This window comes from Topomyia yanbarensis, chromosome 3, assembly GCF_030247195.1.
Source record: "Topomyia yanbarensis strain Yona2022 chromosome 3, ASM3024719v1, whole genome shotgun sequence".
Classification (NCBI taxonomy): domain Eukaryota; kingdom Metazoa; phylum Arthropoda; class Insecta; order Diptera; family Culicidae; genus Topomyia; species Topomyia yanbarensis.
Window position 1 is genome coordinate 13559536 of NC_080672.1, and position 27700 is coordinate 13587235.

Below are 27700 nucleotides of genomic sequence, written 5' to 3' on the forward strand. Positions count from 1 at the left end.
CAATTTTAACTGCAAACTTGATATTCAAATACCCCTCACGTGATATACGAACAAGCATGAGAAGCTTTAAAAAATAACACTCGTAAAGTAATGTCTGTACTCAGGAGATGCCTACTTTGATCAATCTTGATTTCAACCACGAAATATGATGATGATCATTAATGACCACAGTCGTAAGAAAATGTTCCGATTTTCTAAACATAATTCAAGAAAGTTCGGATAAATATTCTCGACCAGTAAAATGTTTTTTTTTCTTTTGTTGTAAATCAAACTTAAGTCTTTTTTATTGTCCGAAAAATCAGAAGAGTCCGAACCGATAACGCTAATCCCCCTACTAGTATGCATATCCGGCATTTGCAGGTTAGCAATTCAGTGTTCAAGCTACAAATGGCTGGTTGCAGCTTGAACACAAATATAATATCATCTAATCATCAGTTCGAGCCCTTTCCGAATCCAGTAGAAGACCTTAAAAAAACATTACTTAAATGCGTTGTACAGGCTTTGCGTTCTTACTAACTATACAAAATATTAGATTTTAAGTCTATAGAGTTTCTTAAGTACATTCTATAAACACACTAACGACTTTGATTAAACTACGGCTTGTGGCTAAATATATATCTCTTCTATAGAACACTATCCGACTAACTTTTTGTAGACTTATAAAATGTATACCATTAACACATCCAATTCGTTATTTGCCTAACAAAAAACTATCGCTACTTGCTGTATGTAATATGAAATGGTACTCAACAGCTAACTTGTACACAATATATGCACAACAAACACGTTTCCAAGTAGATGTGCAACGAAACCGAGCGAGGTAATAAACTTGAGGAGTGAGGAAAGTCCGTAACGAGATCCAAACCATCGCAAAATGGCTGTCTCTGCGGTGGTTCGGTCGCACGAATCTCCCTTATCGATATAACTATTGATTCTAATAAATGCTCAGCCTAAGTAACAAAGGTAACAGGTGTAAAACGAGTTCGAGTAGTAGTAATTGGCATCTATTTCTAGAAAAATCGGAAGTCTCCGTAAAATGAGATATAAACTCTTTGGCATATATCGAATCAAACGAGCCACTCCGTGGCCAACGGAAACGACAGTTTCTTCGTTCGGAATGCCGGATATTGTCCGGCGGTGTAGCTAATACTGTTACCGCTTCGTCTGGAGCTGTAGTAAGTACCATTATTATTATCACTAACATCACTAACAGGTTTCTTGCAGTTGCAGTTGGCGGCGTCGACATCTAATAGCAGATCAACTCTAAGCTTAGCAGCATGATTATTATCGTTATCAACAGCGGTGGAATCGCTAAACGAACGATGTTCACTGTAGGTAGGACACTCGCTAGACGGATCCTCATAGTTGTAGTAGTAGTTGTAGTAGTAGTTGCAGTGTTTTGGGGAACAGCTACAGTTCGTTGGTGAATCGATACGATCAAAGCAACAATAGCAGCAGCAGCAGCTGCGGCTGCTACTATGGCAACAATTAGTTGGTTGTTTTTGTTGTTGTTGTTGTTGTGAAGTCTGTCGACGTTCACCGGCAGCAGGTGGGCAATCATGTCAGACGGCAGTTCCGGTGTAGATTTGCCCGGGAACGACCGTCGGTATCAGCGGTTCCGGTTTAAATGTCTGACGCAGACGCTAAAATAAAGAGAAAATATTTATTCATTGTTTTGCGTTAGGTTAGCGGCATACTTACGCTAGTGAAACTTCCGTGACTCTTCATAAATTTGTAGATTACGTACAGCGGGATACATAGCACCGAGGACAGTGTCAGTACCCAACCGGCAGCAACGCTCCATTCGGGGTATTTATACTCGCCTTCCAGCATGCCTTCATATCCCAGCAACGAGAAAATCAGTATGCACTGAAAAAAATATCAAAATGACGGATTAGACTGATCACGGGATCATAAGATAACAGCATAAACTCACAAACAAAAATGTCGGACTGATGTACTTCCAACAGATGCGCCAGAAAAGTGACGGTTTCTTGCCAAGCATCTGTTCAATGTCGGAGGAAAAGTTTTCCACTCCGTAGAACCAGAACACACCGGCCGCTTCGACGAACACGACGAACAGTATCGCTAATCCAGGACCGTAAACGTTCAAGAAGTTGACCAGATAAACACCTCCCTGTGGAGAAAGTGAGATGGAGTTTTCTTGATTAATTATCGCTGTTGACAACGTCCACACATTTCAGTCGAGGAAGTCTTTCGGTCATGCTGAACCTTTGATTTGAAGTCGAAATGTAAGATTGAATTCCCAAAATCAAGGTAAGTGGAAACTGGAAATTATATTTTGAAAAAATAAACTTATTGTTCCAAGAATTTTAAGAGACCTCGAAAATTCAATACTACAATAGTTAATATTACTAAAGCACGGCACGATTAACTTGGTAGACAAACAAAATTGCTTGCTGCAAGGCAAATCGTGTGTATGTGCCTGTCCGGGTAATTGAAATCGATGGTGTGGTCATCGAAATGGGGCTGAATGTCGACGATCTGCTGAATGATTGCGTTAAATCCGTAAAGGAGCTGGATTTCAAGCAATTGCGACCGCCGAGTCTTATACTATCACCAGAAATTAGAGGTATTAAGCTTTACACAATGGCTTCTCAGCACAGAAACGAGAGAAACGAGTTAAAATATATGTTGCCATCGGTTTGTCATTGAAACATCCTTACGCTACAAATGCAAAGATTGCTAAAAAAATGATCGAAGCATGCTCTGCTTGGTGCGCAAAGAGAAAAAAAGTTGACAGTCGGTCTCAAGTCAATTTAATGCAGCTATGATTGCATTTCTCTCATTTATTTCTCTCTTGTAGTTCACATCTCTTTCATCGTTCAAGCTGGTTTGGTGCTCGCGAACAGATATTCTTCCTCGCTGAAGTAAACCCACCGTCATTGTTATTAACTACCACGCAGATGGTGCTGTCAGTTGATTTTGAGGTACTGGAAGCTACTCTTGTAGTTGTCATTATGGCCTCAACCACTAATTTGGCAACCGTTTGTGATTCAGATAAAAACGGTGCTTTGGATTGGTTTGCCTTAGATGGGTGGGAAGCAGTGGCGGATCCAGGTGGATGGTCCTGGGGGTCCGGACCCCTTCCGAAAATTTTCAACTTGTTGAGAAATGTTGAATAACCTTCTATTTTATATTAGTTGCAATCTTAAAATCATTTAAAACCAAATTTGACCACCAAAATTTTCATTATGAGGTTTTGTACAATGTTCATTCCAAAATCAAAATTTTGGACCCCTTCCGAAATTTTTTACTGGATCTGCTCCTGGTGGGCAATCGGCAGTGATACATTCTGCTCGGCAGGACTACCCAAAAAATGATTTTTCCAAGTATCAGGAGCAACGGATTCTGCTTCTCCGTATTGCAATCGCTCCACGAAGAGTATGCGGTGCTAGGACATGTAGTCTTACCTCTATTTTGTTATATTCCATTTGTACGGGTATCTTAATTTCAACATTGTCACTTTCAAACACGTCTTTAGGTTGCCTTGCAGCATTTAGCCTGAGCCTTAGCTATGGCCGATGAAAAGATGGATATCAGCATGTAGTTCACTTATTTTGTGCCCTAGGAGATCAGCTGCTTCTCCGCTTTGGCCACGAAATTGTTGGAGTAGATCCTCCGTTTGTGGTTCACTTAAAAAGTTTCAATCGGTCGCTGTTGGGGGACGTTGGAAGGGTTGGCAGTTGTCGGTATAACGTTTATCTTCAGGAGATTCATCTCCTCCAGTAATGTTTTGACCCACAATTTTAAGCGCTGCGGTAACCTTGCCTTTTCTTTAGTTCCTGCTGAACGATCGGGCGGCCGGAACCAGGCTTCCGTTCGACACTCTTGCCTTTCTCTAGAAGTGATAGGATGTAGTAAATCCGACAGACACGAACTGCGTCACGATATTGAACTTTTTCGCTCCGTGTAACGATACCAGTACGAATAAATCATCGAGGGTAATTGCTTTGCTGCTTTCGCCTTGGCAAATCAACTTTGTTTGTATACAACATGGTTGCTACGATTGGCGATGCATAGTTGATGGATGGAAATGGCTTTGAACGGCGTGAAAGTTCATTCACACTGAAACTGTGAAACGAAGGCATTTTCGTGAGTCGTCTAGGTCACATTCAACCTGCACTTGAATCCTATACATATACCGGTGGTTTCTCATCGCTATACACTTTAACAGGGATTTTGCTCACTGGTACTGGTACTGCTTCAATTTTTGACATTTCATACAAGCATTTCATGACATCCTTTGATCTGCTTACCTTAATGAACGCTTCGGGTTTTCAACTTTACACAACTACACTTTATGGGTTCTATGAACTTTCCATCTCTGCAGATAGGAACTTTCTTTGTTTTCGGTTTTAAGGCACGGTAAGCATTCTATCTCTCCGAATATCCGATGAAAATGGTTTTCACTGCATTCATTTACAATTTCTTCTGCATTTATTTTGGTACAGAAACAAATGTTTCACAATGTCTTCTTCTTTTGCCAAACAATTGTTTTGGATAAGGTAAGAGAAGCAACTTTACTATCGGATACCTGTACGCCGCGTAAGCATGGGGGTTGACTCTTTCCCACCCGACGGGGGTGGCGAGCCCTCTCTTAGTAATACTTTACCAACATACTTAAATTAGGGGGACGTGATCGACCATCAAACATTGCTGATGCGAGCTATAGGTGCAACTGAAAGCAGTGATCAACGTCTTCCGGCTAATCCCTTCCTGATACACCAGTCGGTCAAAGCTGCACTTGGTTTCGATCCCATTAGGATACTAACTGCATCCAAAAAAGGCAGAGGAACTAGGTACATCCTTCGAACAACATCGAAGAAAATCTACCAGGCGCTTCTCGGTATGAAATCGCTTACCACAGGCCAACTCATTGAAGTTATCCCTCATCCTACTCTAAATATTGTTTCAGGGGGTCATTTTCGATCAAGATACAGTCAACCTCACATCAGACAAAGTACTGAAAGAACTCGCTAGCCAAAACGTGGTCGCCGTACGAAGAATCACGAAGATGGTTGAAAAGATACCAGTGAATACCCCCCTTCTCGTCTTGTCATTCTCCGGGTCCTTCCTCCCACAGTACATTTACCTAGGTCTCGTTCGAACTATAATTAGACGGTACTACCCGTCACGTCACGTGGCAGTCACGTGGTAGAGAAAGGCATTACTTGTAAATTATCCAGTCAGTGTAGAAACTGCAAAGGAAAACACGCGACGCGCAGCAGAGAGTGCCCTTCCTACATCGAAGAAGAGAATGTCATATAAAATTAAAGGTAACAAAGAACATCACCTTCCCTGAAGGTCGTGCGCTGCTTCGTAAGATTCCAGAAAAAAACAGCTACACTAATGTGCTTAAGGATTAACCCTGAGAATAACGAGAAGGACGAACAATTCAGCTACTTAGAGAAGAACTGGCCAAAGCAAAGCAAGCTAACCAGAACTGCCAAACTGAAGCCTCCAAGGTCCTCGAGATCCGTACACTAAAGGCTTAGTTAGCCGAGACACAGGCACATAACCTTCCTATGCGCAGTGAGCTCGCTGCCCTCCGCAAAGATTTTTCCAAACTTACAAAGCGCTCAACACCTCCTAATGACAATCAAACCAGCAAACCTACAAAAATATTTAAGACAGTGACAACACCTACAATGTAGACACTAACCACGGGAGCAATCTCTAAAACCAAACTCTCAATCATCACAAGTGCAGGCTATGGAGACTGGCAATTACGATGAAGAGCCAGACAAGAGAAAAAATAGAAAGAATAACAAGAGCCGCCCAAATGTAAGGGATGAGAAATCTCGAAGTCCAATTCAAAAAGACAACGCCCCAAGAAACACATACCATACCAGATCGAGTAGCGCCTGCTCAATAGTTTCTTTTGCTAAACCCAACACCGAAGACGGTTTGACAGAACAGACTCACATAGACATATCAGACAACTCTTCTAACCAACTGACTTCACACAGTGCCCAGTCCCCTAACAATCTCACAACAAACATCTCGAAAACACTAAACCCAAGCACAAACATTTTGTTAACATCAACAACAACGGCGGATCAAGCGGCCGCCTCCGCTGTCCCGACGTCGGTCGAGACCCCACCTAGACCAGCTAGTTACGCCCAATCTAAGACATACAAGCGTCCAGCCTCCAATCAGCTCCCAGGTACAGCAGATCAATCATTTCAAGGCGGACCGACATCTCCCAACGGCCCCTCTGTGTGGGGTCCCATGTAACGAAATTTCGACCGCATTCAGGACTTCAGCAATACCGAAACCGACATCATTACAACAAACCAACATCACAAGAGAATATTTCCACTCACAGTACCGGAGCAATCCTATGAACCCCTGACTGTTGCTATACCGCGAAATCTGGGCTGCCGACCAGCCGATTCTTTACCTGCCACTGAGGCAAGTGCATATCCCGACCACATTCTCATCCCAGTTGCCGGATGCTCCTGGTACCCGGTCACATTGAAAAATGGAAAAACTACTCCAATGACAGTACAAGAAAACCACGGAACACCTAGCGATGAGTACCTCAGCGACACCACTCAATACACTGATAGAATATATTCGTAAATCGCTATGCATTAGTTTCGTACAGATAATTTTCATAAAATATACGAATTTTTCGTACATATTATGAATCGTTCGTAGTTCTATTGAAACACATTTATTTTTTATTACGAGTTTTTCGTGAAAACCACGAAACGACTTTCGTTGGCTTATTACGAAACAGCTTCGTTCGGCAAACGAATTGTTCGCCGCTATATACGAAAATCTTTATAATATTTACGAGCGCCATTCGTCGAACCGTCAACGTCAACAGAGCTTCAATATGGAGTCATTGTTGCTATACGTCAGATAATTGTTGATGTTCACGACGGTCTCGGTCTGACTATTTAGTAGCCGTATCCGTGTCCGCCGATTTCAGGAATATTTTCTAAACCTCTTCCGCTTCTAGTTGATCCAAAATCCGGAGCAGTACGGATTCAGTTGAGCCATCGCTCGATGGTTTTTTGCGTGAATAATTTTGAGTTTTTCTCTGCCGGAGCAATGTAAAAGAATATGCTATTAAATACGAAAACTTCTCTTAGATGAACGAAATGAATTCGTGCGACCAACGAGATTGTTCGTAATATACATAGACGTTTATTAAAATAAACAATACATTTCGTTTCATTCACGAAAATTAATGTCGTTTTCAACGACAACATTCGTGCAATGTACACTAAATAAGTAAAATTCACGAAAACTTTCGTTCATCAAGCGACCATTTCGTCATATCACAATAAAATCGGTTTTGCCAGATCTGTTTTTTAACTAAAAAAATCAGTGTTGTCAAACTTTGATCCCAAAAGATCGAATGAAAAATTAGGAGATAATAAATAAATAATAAAAAATTTCTAAGATGAACGAAATGAATTCGTGCGACCGACGAAGTCGTTCGTAATATACACAAACATTTATTGAAATAAACGAGTGATTTCATTTCATTCACGAAAAATAATGTCGTTATCAACGATAACATTCGTGCCATGTACACTAGATAAGTAAAAGTTACTAAAATTTTTGTTCATCAAGCGTTCATTTCTTCACACAACAATCTTTCTAGTCCTTAATAATGATGAGCAAGTTACAATAGAATCGAATTTGCCAGATCGATCTTTTTAATTAATAAAAAAACCGGTTCTGTCAAACATTGATCCTAAAAGATCGAATGCGACAAACGAAACCGTTTGTAATATACATAAACGATTATTAAAATACACGAAACATTTCGTTTCGTTCACGAAAAATAATGTCGTTATTAACGATTACATTCGTGCAATGTAAACTAAATAAGTAAAATTCACCAAAATTTTCGTTCATCAAGCGGCCATTTCTTCGTACCACAGTAAAATCGATTTGGCCATATCGATTTCTTTAAATAAAAAAATCTATGTTGTCAAACATCGATCCCAAATGAGTGACTGAAAACAATAAGAGGCTAATAATACGAAAACTTTTCTAAGATGTACAAAATGAATTCGTGCGACCAACGAAATCGTTTGTAATTCACACAACTATTTATTAAAATAAACGAAGCATTTCGTTTAATTCCCGAAAAATAATGCCGTTTTCAACAATAACATTCATGTAATGTACACTAAATATGTAAAATTTACGAAAACTTTCGTTCATCAAGCGGCCATTCTTCTTCATGAAATGAACGAAACCTACTATTTAGAATGCACGAAAATACTTCGTTGCAGAAAACGACGAATGAATTCGTGCATTTTATGATCGATTTCATTAAGGGAGACTGAGGAGACTGGATCCCCTTTTTTATTTTTCAGTCCAACTCCGTGGAATGATAAAAAACTATGTATTTTTTTATAGTTTTATATTGTTTCTAGGGATGACTAATAATCATAAAAAAATACATGGAAATATTATACTGGACATGAGCTATGAGCATTTCTGGAAAACAACAAAAAAATGGAAAATTCTTAGATTAGTGGAGACTCGATCCCTAATTTGGGGACACTTGATTCCTTTATGAAAACGTGTTTAAAAGAGCACGTAGGGTAATAAGCCTATTTTTGCCCGCTTTCTACTATCATCCTACCCATCTGAAGCCTTTGGTTAGAGCAGCGTCTGCCATCTTTGCTCAACGCATTGATTCAAATAGTATTGCGATAATGGGGGTACTCGATTAGAGATTTTGCTGCGCTTAAACAGAAAATTTTCACCATTCTCAAGACAATTTTGTTATTATATTGGCTCTTAAACCCCTTCCGTGAAACCCCTACCGCTCATGCCCTTTGGGAAACAAGATTTAACGAATACCGCAGATTGAGAAATGCTACCAGAAAGTCTGGATGGAATCCACCCCGACCAACCAACGGGTGAGATTTGGAGAAGGGTAAATGTGCTAAGCGATAAAAGGCGGCACAATGGTTTCTCCCTCGAAATTAACTGTATCGTTTCCACTCAGCCTAATGCAATCGCGAATGAACTCAGTCGTCATTTTGCTTCACTCTCTGCCACTTCTTCCCTTCCACCAGAATTTCTCCGTAGGAAGAGGCTCCTTGAAGCTGTTCCAATATCTTTCACCCCCGAATCCAACTCGAACGGAAACCAACCTTTCTCCGGAAGGTAACTTACAAGGAACGCGGGAAAGCTACTGGAATAGACAATATTGGATATCCACTCTTAAGAAATGTGCCACCCGAAGGGAAGATAAAGCTGTTGAATATTTATAGGCGGATCTAGGAGGGCGGGCCATTTTTTGAATCATGGCAAACCGCACTGATATTCCCTATCTCTATAAGGACCCAAGGAACAAGAAAACCAGAAAACTTTAGACCCATTAGCCTTTTGCCATGTATCGGGAAAGCTCTCGAACGTATGGTTAACCGCAGGTTAGTCACGATACTTGAACAGCAAAACTTACTAGATCGTCTTCATTACGCCTTCCGCCAAGGCATGGGCACTGGAACTTACCTCGGATCCCTGGGGGAGGTGCTTGGTCAGGCTATGGAGGATGGACTACACACAGATATAGCAGCACTCGACATAAACAAGGCGTACAACACAGTCTGGCGAGAGGGAGTCCTTCAGCAACTCCACAGCTGGGGAATCCGGGGAAACCTCGGTCACTATGTTCAGCGTTTTCCATCAAACCGAAATTTCCGAGTTGGGGTGGGCGGCAGCCAGTCTGACTTGTTTCCCGAGGAGAACGGCGTCCCGCAAGGATCGGTCCTGTCGGCCACCTTATTTCTAGTCTCTGTTCTCCATTCTCCCTGAGGGAGTATTCATATTTCTGTACGCTGACGACATAATATTGCTTGTGACCGGGAAAACGATCGGCAGGATTCAAATCAAGATGCAGGCGGCCGTTAACTCTGTACGCTAGTGGGTGGTGTCCGTTGGTTTTCGGATCTCCATCAGTAAAAGCTTTATCTCCCATTGTTGCACCTCTCACCATCAGGCATACGATAGGCCAATACTTATAGACCCAGGATACTTGGCATTACACTGGATCGAATACTTACTTTCATGCCACATTCCGCTAAACTCAAGAAGGATTGCGAGAGTCGAATAAGACTGACCCGCACTATTTGCTCACGACACCCGAAATTAGCCCTAAACATCAGCAACTCGCTCATCAACAGTCGTCTTTATTACGGCATCGAAATTACGTGCCGTAACATCCCGGGAATGATCAACATTCTTGCACAGCTCTTCCATGGATCCATCCGTGCTGCATCAAACTTACTCCCCAGCACACCGGCAGAAAGTGCCTGTATGGAGGCTGATGTCCTTCCATTCCGCTGGACGACAGCCTTGGTGTCACTACGGCGAGCACTCGGCCTCTTAGAGAGAAACTCCGGAGAAGAAGATTGTAGTATTTTGCGAACTGCTAAGGCCATCCAAAAATTCTCAACATTTCCTTTACCTCCGCTGACTCACCTTCATTGGGTATGGCACCGACCATGGAATATCAGATCGCCCAACCTCGACACAACTTTTGCCGGATCCGTCGGAGCGGGAGCAGCCCCCGAAATTGCTCGGGCCGCATACTACCAGTTCATCGATCCCCACTATTCGAACCACGTCAAACTTTTTAGTGGCGGATCTAAGACAGACAGGAACGTCGGAGTGGGCGTGAGTGGCATCGGAGCTGGCCTCGCATTTCACTTATCGCCGACATGCTCTGTATTTTCGGCCGAAGCTGCTGCGATAGCATTGGCTTTATCAAGGAAACCGGAAGGAATTGCAACAGTGATCTGCTCAGACTCACTCTCTGTGATATCGGCATTAGAATCTAAAGAATCTCGTCACCCTTTCGTGTAGGCGATAGAAATGTACGAGAACCGACTAACCACTTTTTTCTGGGTACCCGGTCATAGTGGAATTTCCGGTAATGAAGACGCCGATAACCTTGCCGCACTAGGCTGTACCGTAAGAAGAGCTCTAACTAAGGAGGTTCCGAAACTAGACATCATCCTAGCCTGCAAACAAAGCGTCTTACTCGATTTCCAGAGGCAGTGGAGAAACTCACACGGCTACCTCCACAAAGTGAAAGACACAGTACAAAAATGGGTGGACCGTGACAACAGGACCGAACAACGAATACTTTCCAGACTGAGAGTGGGACATACTAGGATACTGGACATATGATACCCTCTGACATCGTGGACAGGATAGTAACAACTTTCGACATTTTTGATCCTCTTAAAAGTCTGTTAATTAATATCATTTCTCCCTACAGTAAAAACATTTCTGAAAAAGTTAACTGATAACTTCCACGATTACAACATTATTCGTCTGGATTTACCTATACTGAAAATAGATAGATGAATAAAATTCTCTTTAAAAAGAAACAAAAAACTATAAACGTGCTTTCGATATGCAATCCCATTTTCTTCATTCATTTAATATATTTTAACTCACAAAGCTTCCAAAACCATCGAAAGTATCCAAAGAGCTTTGTAACAAAGCGAAAAATTCTGTAATGTATATCCGTTGTGTTTTTCGAATGCATTGAATTGAAATGGAGAAAAGTTACAAATAAAGCAAACGCTCTTTTGAAAGCCAGTTCCACTCCTCTGAAAGAACCTATTACAATACTATAGAATTATTTTTCGTATCTTACAAAAGTCACAAACCAACTGTAACCAGAACAGTTCTCTTCTAATGAATATTTCATGAGCAACAGAGTTTGATAAATTGTCCTTCTAGCATCTCAACGTTGGGCCAACTATCCAATATGTGAAACGAAACATTCCCCAACTTCACCTGCCTCTACCGGTTTAGAGCATTTCGATTGGAAGTTTTCCTAATTATTTGCTGTATCTTTGCTTTATGGTAGATAAAACCAAATAAGAATCGTCTGAAAAACCCAGCCCACAGTCAACCGCAGAAACAAAAGCAATTTCGATTCTTCACACCATCATCAGTCGTCCCGTTTAGAGCTTCATGCATTTAAACATGAGATTGATAGTAAACTGTAACTGTTGCTTCCTTTCGAGTGGCCGTCAGAGTGATTGCATTAACGCAAACATTATTTATCCCTTTTCCCCTTACCCCCCTATACTGAAGTGACTATTCTCGAGTGGAAGAAGTTGCCCTAGTTTTTTTTTTCCTTCTTCTATTATCTGCTATCAATTCAAATCATTTACGCCGTGGTTTGCCAATGTTTTCTCACGAGAATCATCTTATTCTTCAACAGCACTAAACCTGTTGCTGATGGTTCCGATGAGCGAGAAAGAGAGACACCGGTTGCTAAATTGAATTGATTACTTTTTGCTGCCTGTTCAGCCACATCGAGATACCCCATCGTGAGAAACAGCTACAATAGATAGTGGTTACGTTTTATTTATCCTTTCTGATTCCTGTATCCTCTCTCCCGATTGGTCTCAAGTGTGAACCGAACAGTCCAGCTTTTCACCCATCCTGGAAGGATCGATCTGGTTGATGGGCTTTCGTTGTTTAGTGATTAAATGAATCTTTTTGCTGTCGATCCAATCTGAACTAGTAGTGAGAAGCTCGACTATCACGTGTCACGTTTCTCATCGCTACACATGACGCGAGCTGATTGATGAACAACGAAGGAGGCTTTGGATAAAATCGTCAATGAAGTATATGTGCTCTACAAACAAACGAGTGTCACCCGGGGAGACCTCGATGCGCCATCAAGCAGGAAAAGTGTTTCTAGCGAAAGCTTTCCTTTGTCATGACCTACCACAAACTACTTTTCTAACTTCATAATATGCTGGCGCTCATACTTACATAGGTCATCGTTGGCAGCGCACAGATGTAGATCAGTACCAGCAGTAGCAAAACAAACAGCTCCCGCCGCCGTCCTAACGCTCTCGGGTACTCATCGCACAGTGCCGTAATCATCGCTTCCAACCCTCCGAAAGTACTATCCAGTCCCAGTGTGATCAACATCAGGAAGAAAATTATCGACCAAAATATCGAACCCTTCATCATGGCAATTGCTTCCGGATAGACGATAAACACCAGACCCGGTCCCTCCAGTCCGACGTCTTCGATGGATTTATCCTGCACGTGGGCCATGTAGCCAAGCACCGAGAATATGACAAATCCGGCCAGGAAGCTGGTCAGACAGTTGATGCTGCTCGTCACCAACGCATCCCGGTAGCAGTTGTTGTTGAATTTGTTGTAGCTGGACAAGGCCAGGAGTGTCCCGAAGCCGGGCCCGAGGGAGAAGAAGATCTGTGAGGCGGCGTCGATCCATACCTGGGCGTTTTGGAAGAGACGGTTATTGATGATGATTAAGAGACACGCGGGAAGCGATAAAATGATAGTGATAAGTGTATAAGTAAATGATAAAAATATGGATGGACATATGAATAACATATGGACCTCTGATGTGTTTTGTGTTTAACGCATTTGTGACCAATCCAATCATATCAATCCAAAATTTATCAACATTGTCGGCGAAATTAAAAAGCTGAACAGACTTCTGGCAAATTGTGCGATTCGTGCCAATTCCCGCATTTCTTCCAAAGCTACATTGAATAGAATATTGAAATCCTATTACCTTGCCGTAACTCTCTACGAAATTCAAAGGGACCCGAGCGTCCCAGATACTTCGATGTAACACATCACTCGATCTATTGCCGCCCTGATCAATATTTTTTGGAGCTAACTGTGTCAACTTTAAGGTTGTGTGTTTGGCTTAGAGGTCTTTGAATTTTAAAACAATATTTGGTCAAGGACTCGATAATTTGTCTTCTGTTGCCCAGGATCTTGTTGTGCAACATGCGTTTGTTATTTGTCTGACCAAAAAACAACCGATTCGATGATGTCAAAAACGGTAGCCAGTGAGATGTATAGGGAAGTAATGTTAGTCCAATACTTGGCTTTGCTAGAGGCCGTATATACTACTGCGCACTCCAAAAGTATCACGGGAGAAGGATATTTGTTATTAAGTATAGAAGTTCGATTCTACTTTATCGTAGCCAACGACCAGAGAGGTGACCCCACTATCTAGACTAGATATCGATCCATCAACTCATGGCCTTACTTCCTTTCCGAAGAAAGACCACAGATTTTTTTCACCTCAGAAAAACTCAACGACCCCGGCTAGGATTGAACTCAGACCAACTGGAATGAATGGCGGTCACGCTTACCACTCAACCACTGGCGCCGTCGTTATAAAAATGTTTTAACTTAATCTTACACTCAAAATAATCCACACGTTAATGTTACGTGAAACATCACATACATTCCAGAAAATGCTTTTTCACCTCAGTTTACCTGGCAAAGGTAACAATCATCGGACCACGAATAAATATGAAATGAAGCGCAGGTTACTTTCATTGCTATTGTCCCATCTCTCTTACGTGTAAATCACGTACTCATTTGAATTCATTTTGACAGCAAAATTTCGTGTTCATTCTGTGATGTATGAAAGGCAAGATGGCGTCTGCTAGAAACAAATTGTATTTTTTAAATTTTAAAATAGATTATGGAGTCGTTTTAAGTTAGAGAAAAGAATAAAGTGAATATTTCTAGTGATAAGTGTTGAAAGTTTTGTAAGATGGCCACGCCATCTCCAGTTGGAGCAAAACAATTGGCCTTTCTCCATCGATCGGTGGCAAAAACGATCACGGAATCGAGAATGTGTGATGATGAAAAACCTTTGTGATCGATTCCATCGGTAGTATGGCTGCATTGGTAAGTTTAAACTTATAATTATCATTTCATTTTCGAAAAAAATATTTTTAATTTGCAGAAGCAAACGCCTCTTTCAAGTCAACGATTTATTTACCCTTGTCGCGGTCGTTTGCGATACATAATACAGCAGGTACATAATCAAGCCTCTATCGCTCTGGAAAAGTTGAGCCAGTATGACCATTCGATCTTATCTGTTAGATGGTCAATTAGGGTAACCAACCTAATTTGGACCCCTACATATTTTGGACCCTGTTAATGTATTTGCCTCTTTTACTGCTTAGTTTCTCTGCATTTGTTTGGTTTGATTTAGCAATTACATTCCTTGGGTTGTCTATTAAGTTTCAATATCATTAGTTCATCTCCAATTGTTTAAAATTAAACAGAATCCAGTTTTCAAGAATATAACCGAAAACATTTCATGTTTCAACGATAGCTAAGAGGAACCAGTGGAAATTATACATTTTCAAATTGGATTTATTGTTTCATTGTTTTATTTGGGAGCAGGGAAAAGCCCGCTGGAGCTGAAATCCTTTCAATCTCGCACTCCAGTAGGCATAAAACCTCCTTATCTTTTGTACCAACAGATTACAAACATCCAAATGATACATATAAACGATTCACTATAACTAATACTACGAGTACAATATTTACGCTTACAAACTAACACTGAGATTATTGTCGATATGACAGGGTATTATGGAACAATCGCTTTACAACATCTCGGGACAAGTGAAAATCAAAGACATTAGAACAACGATTGAATAGACGACACATACTAGCAAATGGCTCATTATACCCGTAATTGGTCCTGGCATAAGGTATTCTTAAAAAGGGATGAAAGCGAAGACTACGAGGTTGAATATTGAAATCCACATATTGTAGGAGATTAGAGCAATCAATTCGTGATTGTAGCAGATCAGCAATGAAAACAGCTTTAGAGACATCTCGTCGAACGGACAGCAGGTCGAGATTAATAAGTTGACAGCGGTCCTGGTAACTCGGGAGGTTTAGTGGATCTCTCCATGGAAGTCGACGAAGAGCGAAACGAATAAATTTGCGTTGAATAGCTTCTATGCGCTGGATATCGATTTGGTAATATGGTGCCCAAATAACAGCACCATATTCAAGCGTTGAACGAACCAGAGCACAGTAAAGTGCCTTTAAGCAGTATATATCGTCGAAGTTCTTCGAAACACGAAAAATAAACCCCAGTAACTTAGAGGCCTTGGAAATTGTATATTCTATGTGATCCTTAAAATTCATTTTAGAGTCTAGTAGAATCCCCAAGTCTTTTACGGATGACTCTCGCTTGAGAATGGTTTGCGAAATCTTGTAGTCATATTTAATTATCGTGCGTTTGCGGGAGAAAGAGATAACGGAACATTTTGAAGGATTCAATACCATCCTATTTACGCTGCACCAATTTGAAAAAATATCCAACTGTGTCTGCAGAAAATCGGTATCTTCAGAATCTTTGATTAGATGAAATAGTTTGAAGTCGTCGGCGAATGACAACTTAAAGCATTCCAATGAAAAGTTTAAATCATTGAGATAGAGTAAAAATATGAAGGGTCCAAGATGACTTCCCTGTGGGACCCCAGAGGTCACTTCGAATGGCATCGTTGAGCAGTCTCCAATTTTCACAGTCATGTCACGACCAGTCAGATATGACTGGATCCAAGCCAGAAAGGAACCATTGAACCCAAGCCTATCGAACTTGGCCATTGCTATCTGGTGATTTATCTTATCGAAAGCAGCAGAGAAATCGGTATATATGCTGTCAACCTGAAGTCGTGCTTGTAAGGACTTGATGATGAAAGATGTATAGCAAACAAGGTTTGTTGAAGTTGACCGTTTGGGCATAAAACCATGCTGGGTATCAGATATGTATCTAGAGCAGTTTTGAGTGATGAATTGGAGCACAATAATTTCAAATAGCTTAGATACTGCACATAAGGCAGCTATCCCGCGATAGTTTGATATAAGGCATTTGTTCCCTTTTATAAACACGGGAAAAATGTAAGAATATTTCCATGAATCAGGGAAAATTCCCGAACGCAAAGAGGTATTGAATAGTATTGATAATGGTACGAGGAGACTGCTTATGCATTTCTTCAGCACTATAGATGGAATTCCATCGGGTCCGGCGCTCGACGATGACTTCAATTCAGAACATGCCGTGTTGACAATGGCAGTTGTGATGAAGGGGTGGGGCCCAATGGGAGAATGGGGAGGAATATTTCTGGTTGCAGCCAAAATTTGATGGCTAGTCAAAGTTTCTTTGGTAAACACACTACTGAAATGTTCACGGAATAAGCTGCATGTTCCAGACAAGGTTGATGCATATGAACCGTCAAGTGACATCTGAGCGGGTAATCCGGATTCTTTCCTCTGCTTGTTAACGTGGTTCCAAAACAATTTTGGATTTATTTTAAGACTATTCTGAATGCGACGTTGGTAAGCATAGTGAAGTGTCTTGTTCAGTCGCTTGTAACGATTGTTGAGCTGTATATAATATGATCTCAGATGAAGGGTGGGATGCTTTGACAGTTTTCTGAGTGCTGTCCGTTTGGTGCATTTATATCGTTTTAAAGTTGGGTTGGACCAAGGTGGATGCATGGGTTCACGGCGTGTCTTTTTAGGAATAAACTGATCAATTGCATAAGATACAATATGCGTCCATAGCGTGGCAGTAGAATTACAATTGCCATTGGATAGAAGAGAGTGCCAGTCCAACCCTAACAGAAACCTGTTCATTGCTTCGAAATTTCCATTTTTATAATCGTAGTAAGTAGATTCACAGACTTCATTGAAGATAACAAGCGAGCAATTCTGAATAGTGATATGGAGAGGGGGGTGATGGCGACAAGTTTTAACAAGCGGTGAAGGTGCAGCGGTGATTGCACAAGTACCGGCGAACTCCTGACTGACAAAGCAGAGATCAAGCAGGCGATTGTTGCTGTTGTAACAATTATTCAATTGAATCACACCAGCGATATTGTAGTCGTCCAAAAGCCTCCGAGAAGAAACAGTTTGTGAAGAGCAGTTTGCATCAGGGTACAAGTAACTGGACGAATTACTGGTCCATTTTATTCCAGGAAAGTTAAAATCGCCAACAATAATTATCCTGTCATTCAAAGCCATTTGTTTCGTAATCAGGGAAAGAGAGTTCAGATGCTGATCAATTATATCTAAATCACACAGACATAGAGCGTGTAATGTTGGAGCGAAAGAGGTGACATTAGAGAGAGGCACCAGACGAGATTTGAATTTTGAGCGGCATGCTATCAAAACATCTCCTCCTCTCATCTTGGAACTATTCTGATCGTTGCGATCCTGCCTGTACACCGTGTAAGAGCTACCAAAAATTTGCTTCGATAGTGTGCTACTGTTCAATCAAGTTTCGGTGAACAAATACAGATCGTAAGTACTGTCAGAGCAAGCAAGACAGTACGCACTTACACAGCTATTTAGGCCGCCTGTGTTCTGGTAGTATATGTCTAAACTAGGGTTGTCTGGAATTGGTGTGCTTGGTGTGAAACTGAAATCGGCTGATGGTACATTGGGGAGCGGGACAATTATAATATTTTTGCTTTTCTCAATAGAAAGGTATTGCAATTGCTCTGAAAACCGACTTTTTAACGAAGGGCCGAGTGACATATACCATTCGATTCAGTTCGTCGAGTTCGGCAAATGTCTGTGTGTGTGTGTGTGTGCGTATGTGTGTGTGCATGTGACCAAAAATGTCACTCATTTTTCTCAGAGATGGCTGAACCGATTTTGACAAACTTAGTCTCAAATGAAAGGTGCAACGTTTCCTTAGGCTGCTATTGAATTTCTTATGGATCCGACTTCCGGTTCCGGAATTGCAGTGTGATGAGTACGAACACGCAGAAAATGTCGATTTTAATAAATTCTGCAATGAATGTATAAAGGTGAAATTTTTTCCAAAATTTGACCACAACTGCTTCGATTTGTAGTATTAGGTCACTAACATCCAATCAAAGTCTATTTGGCCACATTGGCCACTATCATCGGTTCCGGAAGCCCCGGCGGAAGTATCTAAATTCAGAATAACATTCACATCGGTTTCTCGGAGATGGCTAGACCGATTCGACTAAACTTGGCCTCAAATGAAAGGTATTGCGTCCCCGTAAATGGCTATTTAATTTCATTCCGATCCGACCGGTTCCGGAGTTACAGGTTGTGGCGTGTGATCACATAGCAAATTGTGATTCAAACCGATACTCCGATGAAAGCGAAAAAGGTAAAAATTTCGCTAAAATGTCTCTCAAACAACTTAAATTTGCTGTTCTAGGTCACCGACGGCCAACCAAACTTTCGTTGACTACATTGACCACCATAGACGGTTCCGGAAGTGCCCGGGAAAAGCGGCCATCTTTCAAAATTTACGAACTCACATCAGTTTCCCGGAAATGGTTGGGCCGATTTTCATAAACTTAGTCCCAAATGATAGCTATAATATCCCCACAGATGTCTATAAAATTTCGTACGGATCGCTTATATGGGTCCGGAAATATAGACTAAATCGTCCGGTCACATATGAAATTCCCAACGAATGTGATCTGCATTTTCAATAATGACAGCAAAACCAAACGGGAGCCTACTTCGATCGAACCACATTCGTTCGAAAATGTGATCCGTCGTAATGCAGAATAATGCCCTATATCAATTCCTTCAAGTCAACTGCAACTTCAACAACAACACCAGACTCAACAAAAGGGTGTTAACAGATCATGACCGGGTTCATCATCTTTACAACCCAACTACCTAGCAAAGATGGATTTAAAGCCATCGCCGGCGTCGCCTATTGTAAGAAAAGCTGACAGATCCGATATAACCCTCGACGAGTACGGCGAAAACCATCGGTGATCTTGTTAATGTTAGAAACTTTTATCCAATCGATCAACGCCGTGGTAAACATGAGCACAACGGGGTCTCAGAGCTATGACGTCATCAACGTCAAAGTTCAATGACCCGAATACTAGAGGAAGCCGGTCGCAATGGCAGGTATGTTGGATTTGTTTACTAATTTAAAATATTGCTTTGTTACTACTTCTTTTAAAACTAACAGCAAATGCAGTTCAAATAGGTGTTCAATTCGTATGTCAATTCACACTTTACCTTTTTTGCTTCCACAGTGCTAAACCTTCAGCATACAGCCCAATATCCTACTCGAATAGCAGCGAAACAAGTAAACCTGCTGTGCATCTACACGATCAAAGCAATCTAACCGCTTAAGCATAGGTGGCTATGTACAATCGCAAAAAAACCGTCAACAACTCCTGCAACGATGGCCTCTGATTGCGTTAGTGGGACACAAATTGAAGGGAAAACCACGTCTACTCAACAATATTCATCTAGCTTATCACATTCGTATGTGTACCAAAAAAATTAGTAAAAAACCAACCTATCAGTCATCGGAACTAAGTAATGGCTTTGCCACGACATGCCATTTGCTGACATGAATCCATACCTGTAATACTATTACACCTACGAGTACAAGCGACAGCAGCAACAACCGATCCACAGGCAAGTATCACTTTCCCTATGCTAGAAAATTTAATTTGCTTCTCACAAGTATTTTGTTTTACATTTCTTATAAAAGAAATGTATAGAATTCGCTCAAACTTTCAAGATTTTTTTCGAGGCCCGGAGGGCCGAGTCTTATATACCAATCGACTCAGCTCGACGATTTGGGACAATGTCTGTGTGTGTGTGTCTGTGTGTGTGTGTATGTAACGGACAAATTCTCATTCGTGTTTCTCAGCAATGGCTGAACCGATCTTATTCAAACCAATTTTAAATGAAAGAACTAAAAAACAGTATGAACGCTATTAATTTGTTTTTGATTCTGATGTTTAGTTTCCAAGATATGAATGTTTGAATGCGTAAAAATGGCGTTTTTTGCAGTTTTTTTGAATTATCTGCCGAAATCGACAATATAGATTAACAATTTATATATTTTTAGACAGCTTTAACGAATACCTTTGGAACAAGCTATAGATTGTTGAAATCGGACTATTATCAAAAGAGATATTGAACATTAAATGCGGACGAAAGATTTTTATCATTTCCCATAGCCAGAAATATGACCAAAAACATGCAATCTATTATTAACGCCAAAACGGCTTACTTTAGGTCAATAGTATCTTCGGAGAATTTAATGGAGGTAATATGCCCTTTCTTTTGGTATTGTGCTTTTGTTGATTAATCCCCCTATGAGTGAGATATTTTCACAAATTTTCTTGGAAGTGATTATATCGAAATGATGCCTTCAGCAAATTTGTAGCTTTTACTTTTGCAAATAACTTTACTGAAGACTTTAAATATCTATTTTGAATACTTTAAAAGTTATGGCTTGTTGTTTGTTGATTACTCTTTGTCGCCTATTTATTGTTCAATATAGTAATAATCCATTGAAATAAGCTAAACATTATTTCGATAAATCGAATTTTGTATTTCATTTTACTATCTACAACCGCTAGAAATAATCACCGAACACTTCCAAGTTGTCTGGAAGGAACTTGATAACTTATCAGTACAAAAATGTTCATTTGTGCGAACCTTCTGACTGCAATTTTTCTAACTTATAACCATCGGATCGATCTGAAACATATCGGAAAATGAAAAGCGAAATAAATAACTCCAAGCAACGGCGTAGCCACGAGAAGGTTTTGGGGTTTACCACCATACAACACCCCCCCCCCCACCACACCCAACAAAAAAATTGGATTGAAGTTGAAAATTTATTGATGCTGACTGATTTAATTCAATATTACAATAACAATTATCTGATCCGTAGATTGATAACCTGTTGTTGTAGACATCATGAGGACGTTTGATAAATTGTCGGAATGGGGTCCTGATATGTAACTGATCTATTGGTTTTGATTTCACAGTTGTCAAATTGCATCAATACCAAATTCCTGCCTGAAAACATTCCAATAGAAAATTCCAGAGTTCTGTAATCAATCACAATCCTCAGATTTATTTTCAAATTGAGCTCGTTTTTGTAGAGATGTACTGTAATAAGGGCCTTTATTTAATAGGAAGCGAAGTTAAAATTGATTTAATGAAACATAGAACTGCTCACCAAAAAAATGCATAACCGTCAACATTTGCTAAAAATGTTTTTGCCTTTCTCATTCACTCTAAAATTCGTCAATCTAATCCCGACCTGGAGGGCCGAGTGTCATATACCAATCGACTGAGTTCGTCGAGATCGGAAAATGTCTGTGTGTGTATGTACGTGTGTGTATGTGTGTATGTGGAAAAAAATGTGACCTCTGTTTCTCAGAGATGGCACAAAGTTAGTCTCAAATGAAAGGTACAACCTTCCCATCGGCTGTTATTGAATTTTTTATTGATTGGACTTCCGGTTCCGGGGTTACGAGTTGAAGAGTGCAATCACGCAGCAAATTCCCATATAAACTGAAATGAAAAATTTCAAAATCAAATTTGTATTTTTGATGCCAAATGACTTTAAAATGCATGAAACATTGAGATGTTTGACAAAAATTGACTTTTTTAGACTTTGTTATGCAATCACTCTAAAAATCTTCAATTATACCGGCCCGAGGGGGGTATGCAGTGAGGGGTTGCTACTTTAAAATTAAAACTAGTTTAAAATTTCTTAACAAGTTGAAAATTTTCGGCAAGACCTGGACCTCCCGGATCTTTCTCCATGATCCGCCGCTGGTTTCAAGCGATGTTTCAATATCACATAGTATCTCAAGATCGTAGCTGTCGATCCGTTGTATGTATGTGCAAAACGTACTGAACATGTAATATTCATTTCCACCATTGTATTGAACATAACCAGCCATGGAATCGTAGTCTGGACAAATGAGAAAAGCACAATTGCACCACTAGGTGGATTAAAACAGGTTTATATTTTGGGAATGCGTCGAGTTGAGACGAAAACGTAATATGATTAATAACGAGGATAACACTTTCCGAATGTAGAGAGAAATTTATGAAAAATGACGATTTCCATTCGACTCTAGCAGGTTCTGATCAATTTTGATGAGCATTTGATTTTTGTTGTATGACCAATTATATGTATAGGTCAAATGTTTAAAAACAGTAATTTAAGGTCAAGATAGCATCATTTTGAAACCGCCAATTTCGGAGGTTTAGTATCTTCAATGAGTTTTATAAACGTTAAACAGCGCATCATTTGATAAAATAATTTTGACGGTATATCGTCCAAGAAGTATTTATGGTGAATTTTCTCAGGTTAATATTCATGACTACAATAAAGTCTCAACAAATTCGCTAAAGACACGAACCTTGTTACTATTTTCTGGAAAATAATTCTGCATAATTTTAAAACTTTAAAATTTATGGTTTCTGAAATATGCCGTTTGGACAGTAAGATCGATTTTCCCCAAACCCGCACCAAACCGAATTTCTGGCTACGCCGCTGACTTCAAGTAAGTAGAAACAAAGTCGTTCTACACTCGAAAGAAACTTCTTCGAATGCTGAATATCTATTATAATACATTGACACCCCAATTTTATCAGCCAAATATGAATTGCCAAATATGATTTTTTATTGCATCGAACTACAACAAGTTTTAGGTAGCTGTCAAGGGGTTATTTTATAGACTTCTTCCAAAATTTGGCGAACCTATTCCAATTCGTATACCAATTAATTGGTATACTTAAGGGTTTATATGTTGCAGATAGAGAAAAAACTGAAGTTTTCAGCTTTTTTCCTACACAATATTACGAAAGCTTATTAAACAATTTTTCCTAATATGTTTGTGAAAATTATAAACTATTTGAAATATTTTAATAGTTTAATTTTTTATTTAACCGTGATTTTTTAATAAATAGTGACCATCGCTTAACAACGTAGTCTATTTTTCATGGCTTGCGGTGAGCACGATCTCTCGAATTGCTGAACTGAAAATTATGGAAAAGAAATTAATTTTTAGTGTTCTTTACAGATTTAACTCGCCGCGCAGATAGCTCTGAATTAGCCCCGCTGGTGCCCTAAGACGATTTCGCTAGATTTTCGGAGCACTGTGCACCCAGTGCATTAACGCAAGTGACGGAAGGTTATCGAAAAGTTTCGTGAAAATGAAAATTTCAGTAATGATGATGATTTTCCCAAACGGTTCGTTTTCGAGAGGTTTTTATTTGTTCTTTGGCATTAGGATTAGCGATAATAATTCAAATCAAGGATACTACTGGGAAGTCACCTTTAGAAAAAGTCGATGTCGAAGTAAAATTTGGAACTATGCACGCATGCACTTCAGAGATAGCGTGATATCAGGAGCTGCGATTTCATTTCAACGCTTTGTTGTGAAAAGGGCGATACTCACAAATGTAAACATAAGGCTTTTTCATACATGCGAATGATTAATAAATAACCTTTTTAGGAAAACTCAGTTTTCCCACCACAATTTAGATATTTTATTAACAGAGCATTAACAATAATTCGATGTTATGTCTATTTTATGGGCCATTTTTTCGCTTTCCTATTGATTTGGTTTGAGATTTCTAGCACTGATGTTGTCCTATGCTGATTTGAGCGATTCTCTGAGTCCTGCCACTATCCCATGTAGTATGTGTTATCAAAAACATCGCGAAGCATCAAGTTCTAAATGTTCTCAAACGATATAATATCCGAAGAGAGTGATAAGAGTTATAAGAAATGTCTCATCACACTGTTAGGTGGATTAAAAGCGTTTTTTATTATGCAATCCATAAGACGTTTGTTTGACAATTCAGCGGTGAGTTTTGTCAACATGTTCCCGGTCAAACTATTCGGAATCCTGAATGAAGTCAGCATGGAATTCTGCTCAAATACAACAACCGATTGAATCGAAATCGGTTCTAGCATTTGAGCTGGAATCCATACTGATTCCATTCAGAAGTTCGAACGGGTTCCAGAATGGGTTTAACCTAAGACAAGACGTGACAATCGGCTTCTTATTTTTCCTTCGGCATTCTTCTTTTCGCACATTTTCACCCTGCTGAAATCATCCAAACAGTGTTGCTATTTTTATTAATGAAAATGGAGTCTTGTTAATTTTTTATGCCGGCAATATTTTGTATCTTGAATCCACTATATTGATGAAGGGCACCGTTTTTGCACGCCATGGGTTTATAGTAAGGTTTGATGAAGCAATTTTCTGAAAAATTTTAGATTATGGTGTGGTTTCTGTCTTATTTTTGTTGAAGTTAATCAACCACGTATACGGTAAATGCATGATAAATATTTGTTTCACTTTGCCGCACAATTTCAGTTCAATTTAGTCATTTTTACTTTTTTAACGATAATAATTTTATTTATCAAAAGTAATGACAATCTTTTCCTATAAACATAGCAACACTGCCAAACATTATTTCGCTATCCCTGCAGTAACATTGCGTACGGTGTAAAAAGTCAGAATCAACCAATCAGGAGCTGGACCATTCTGACGTAAAATTGGAACCAACCCCTATTATCACGTCTTGTCTTAGGGTTTAACTGGGTTTTTACTCTGCTCCTGCGAATTGATAAACCCGTCCGACGTCTTACGTTGGTCTGATTCATCTGATGTTGGACCGAATGGACGATTTTGTCGGTCGCGCCCACCCGATTGACGTATAGTTGCTATATTCATCGTTAGGCGGACATAAAAACCGGAAAATTGACAGCTCCTGTGTTAGGATGAAAACACTGACAAAAAACAAATTATTGATCAATACATTAATGGTGTAATGGGATTGACGTTTTGAAGCAATCTTGTCAATATTAACAAGATTCTGGTCTCGTGCAGGGTCCAATTTTGAATTCCATAGAAACAATATTTTCAAGAAGCTCATACATCATTAATATATTGATTAATATTCGTTTATTATTAATATCTTTGCTTGTGTAGGGTCCGCTAGAACCTCTTGCATTACATATTTTTGGCCCTATGGTAGCTTCGAACAGCTTTGTTTCGTTGTTCTAATCTAAGTTTTTTTTTCTTTTCAGGTATTCAGAATTTCAAAATCTGGTGTTATCGTGTAGGTCGACTGCACCGATTTTGCACTTCATTGCAGAAGATGTTTGTAATGTAAATATTTACTAAGTGTTGTAATAAAGTTTGGTATGATATATGCATGACTTTTTCTCTTAGACCCTTTTAATTTACGTGTATTTCAATAGCTATTATTTTCCAATATTTTACAATTCATAAACTTATTGGAACATACTACAGTTATTTTGAAGCAAACCACAGACGAGGCATCAGAACACACGTCACATCGCGTGCCCTCAATTATCACTATGAGTTTGGTTCGAAAACCCATAATAATTACTTGAGGACACCATGTGATGTGTGTCCTGTTGTCTCGCCTGTGGGCTTAACACATTATTCAACAATTTTTCATATCAAAAAAGAGGTGAAATTCAATACTAGATCACATACTTTTTACATATTGCTTAATGCAATTTACAAGTACACCACGTATGGCGTAGTTACTATTAAAATACTTTATAAAAGACACGGGAGCAGTCAGGTAGGTATTACGTGAAACTCCGGTGGAATGAGAGTTCAAATGTTTTTTTTTCATAAAAATAACAGACACATCAAATAGGTTCTATTAAGATATCTTGTGAAAAATACGTGAAAAGTCAGGTAAGTATTATGTGAAACACAGGTGAGTGTTCATGAGTCCATTCTGTGTTACATACGATCCACGTTAGTGTTAAATGAAAAGTATGATGGAAAAAAACCACGTATGCTTTCAAGTAGCAATAACGTGTGGATTATTTTGAGTGTATAAACTAAGCCAATCTCCCAAGTCTATTTTTGAAAACATCAATAGAAACAAAAAAATCAATATGGTCATACATACTATTTGAAAACATTGCACATTGCCCTTCTGGGTTCGTTCTGATCGTACTCGGTGCGCTGCGAGTCGAGTTTTCAAAAGTTATGCGAACGAAGATTTCTGGGGGTATATTGATATCGATTTGTACGAGAAAATCCTGGGCATCAATTTGGCCAGTCAATATGTTCCCAATAAATACCGCTCTGCTGCGATATAAGGAAACCAAATGGCTGCTATAGCTTCCATGACTGACAGACTGAAAACTCGGTGGCGAATCTTATTATGAAGCTTATATTTCTATTTGCCTGTGCTGTAACGTGAGAGTAATGGTTTCTGAATGTCAGTTGCGAATCCAAGAGTACACCAAGGTCTTTGATACCTGACATTCTCTCTAGCGATTGCCCGCCGATGTTGCAGCTCCAGTGAATTGGATTTTTTTTTTCTGCACGTCAAAGATATTATAGAGCATTTGGTCACACTGAGAGCCAACGAGTTGCGATTACCCCAGTTACAGAATGCAACTAAATGTCGCTGAAGTTCGATACAGTTAGTTAGAAATAGTTTAAGAGCATCAACGTACACAAGTTTGCACCCTGGGGGTATAACATAACAAACGCCATCGACGAATAAAGAACAAATGCAACGGTCCTAGATTACTTCTCTAAGGTACAGGTATATGACTCGTTACTTCCTAATTGCACAGACAGAGAATGATCTATTAGGTATGGTTTAAACCACCTTGTAAAATTTGATGGAGCATCCAGCCGCTCGATCTTTGTCAGAAGAAGAGCGCTCGGCAAAAATTTAGCCTAATAATGGGAAATTATGGACTGTATGTTAGTTTAGTGGGATAGACCAGTGTTTTCACTTTACTTCCAGTAATAAACATATTAGTTTCTTATAATTCACATTAAATTTTGATGTTAATTCAAGGGAGGTTTGATTCTAACTGATCTTGAGCAAACTCATCAATCGCGCGCAAGCCATTCCCTTCGTACCCTTTCTTTACATTCATCCTTTTTCGTTGTCAACTGTGCCATGATTCCTTCAGAGGGTTGCCTGGGTTGCTAGCTCTAACGAAATTATCATAGCAATCGCTGCTAATAAAAGGAGCGAAAAAATGTTCTCACAA

General features: G+C 39.7%; 1 protein-coding gene across 2 annotated transcripts in view; it reads right to left on the reverse strand.

Moving 5' to 3' along the window:
• Positions 1-263: 263 nt before the first annotated feature.
• The window catches only part of LOC131691207 (sodium-dependent serotonin transporter), a 136195-nt gene continuing 108758 nt past the window's right edge, over positions 264-27700 (reverse strand). For both annotated transcript variants that reach the window (XM_058977433.1, XM_058977432.1), the window contains exons 6-9: positions 12811-13284; positions 1937-2137; positions 1702-1869; positions 264-1643 (exon numbers count right to left, since the gene is read on the reverse strand). In XM_058977433.1, coding sequence (XP_058833416.1) covers positions 1563-1643; positions 1702-1869; positions 1937-2137; positions 12811-13284 — 924 coding nt within the window. In that variant the 3' untranslated portion in view covers positions 264-1562. The remainder of the gene's footprint in view (positions 1644-1701; positions 1870-1936; positions 2138-12810; positions 13285-27700) is intronic.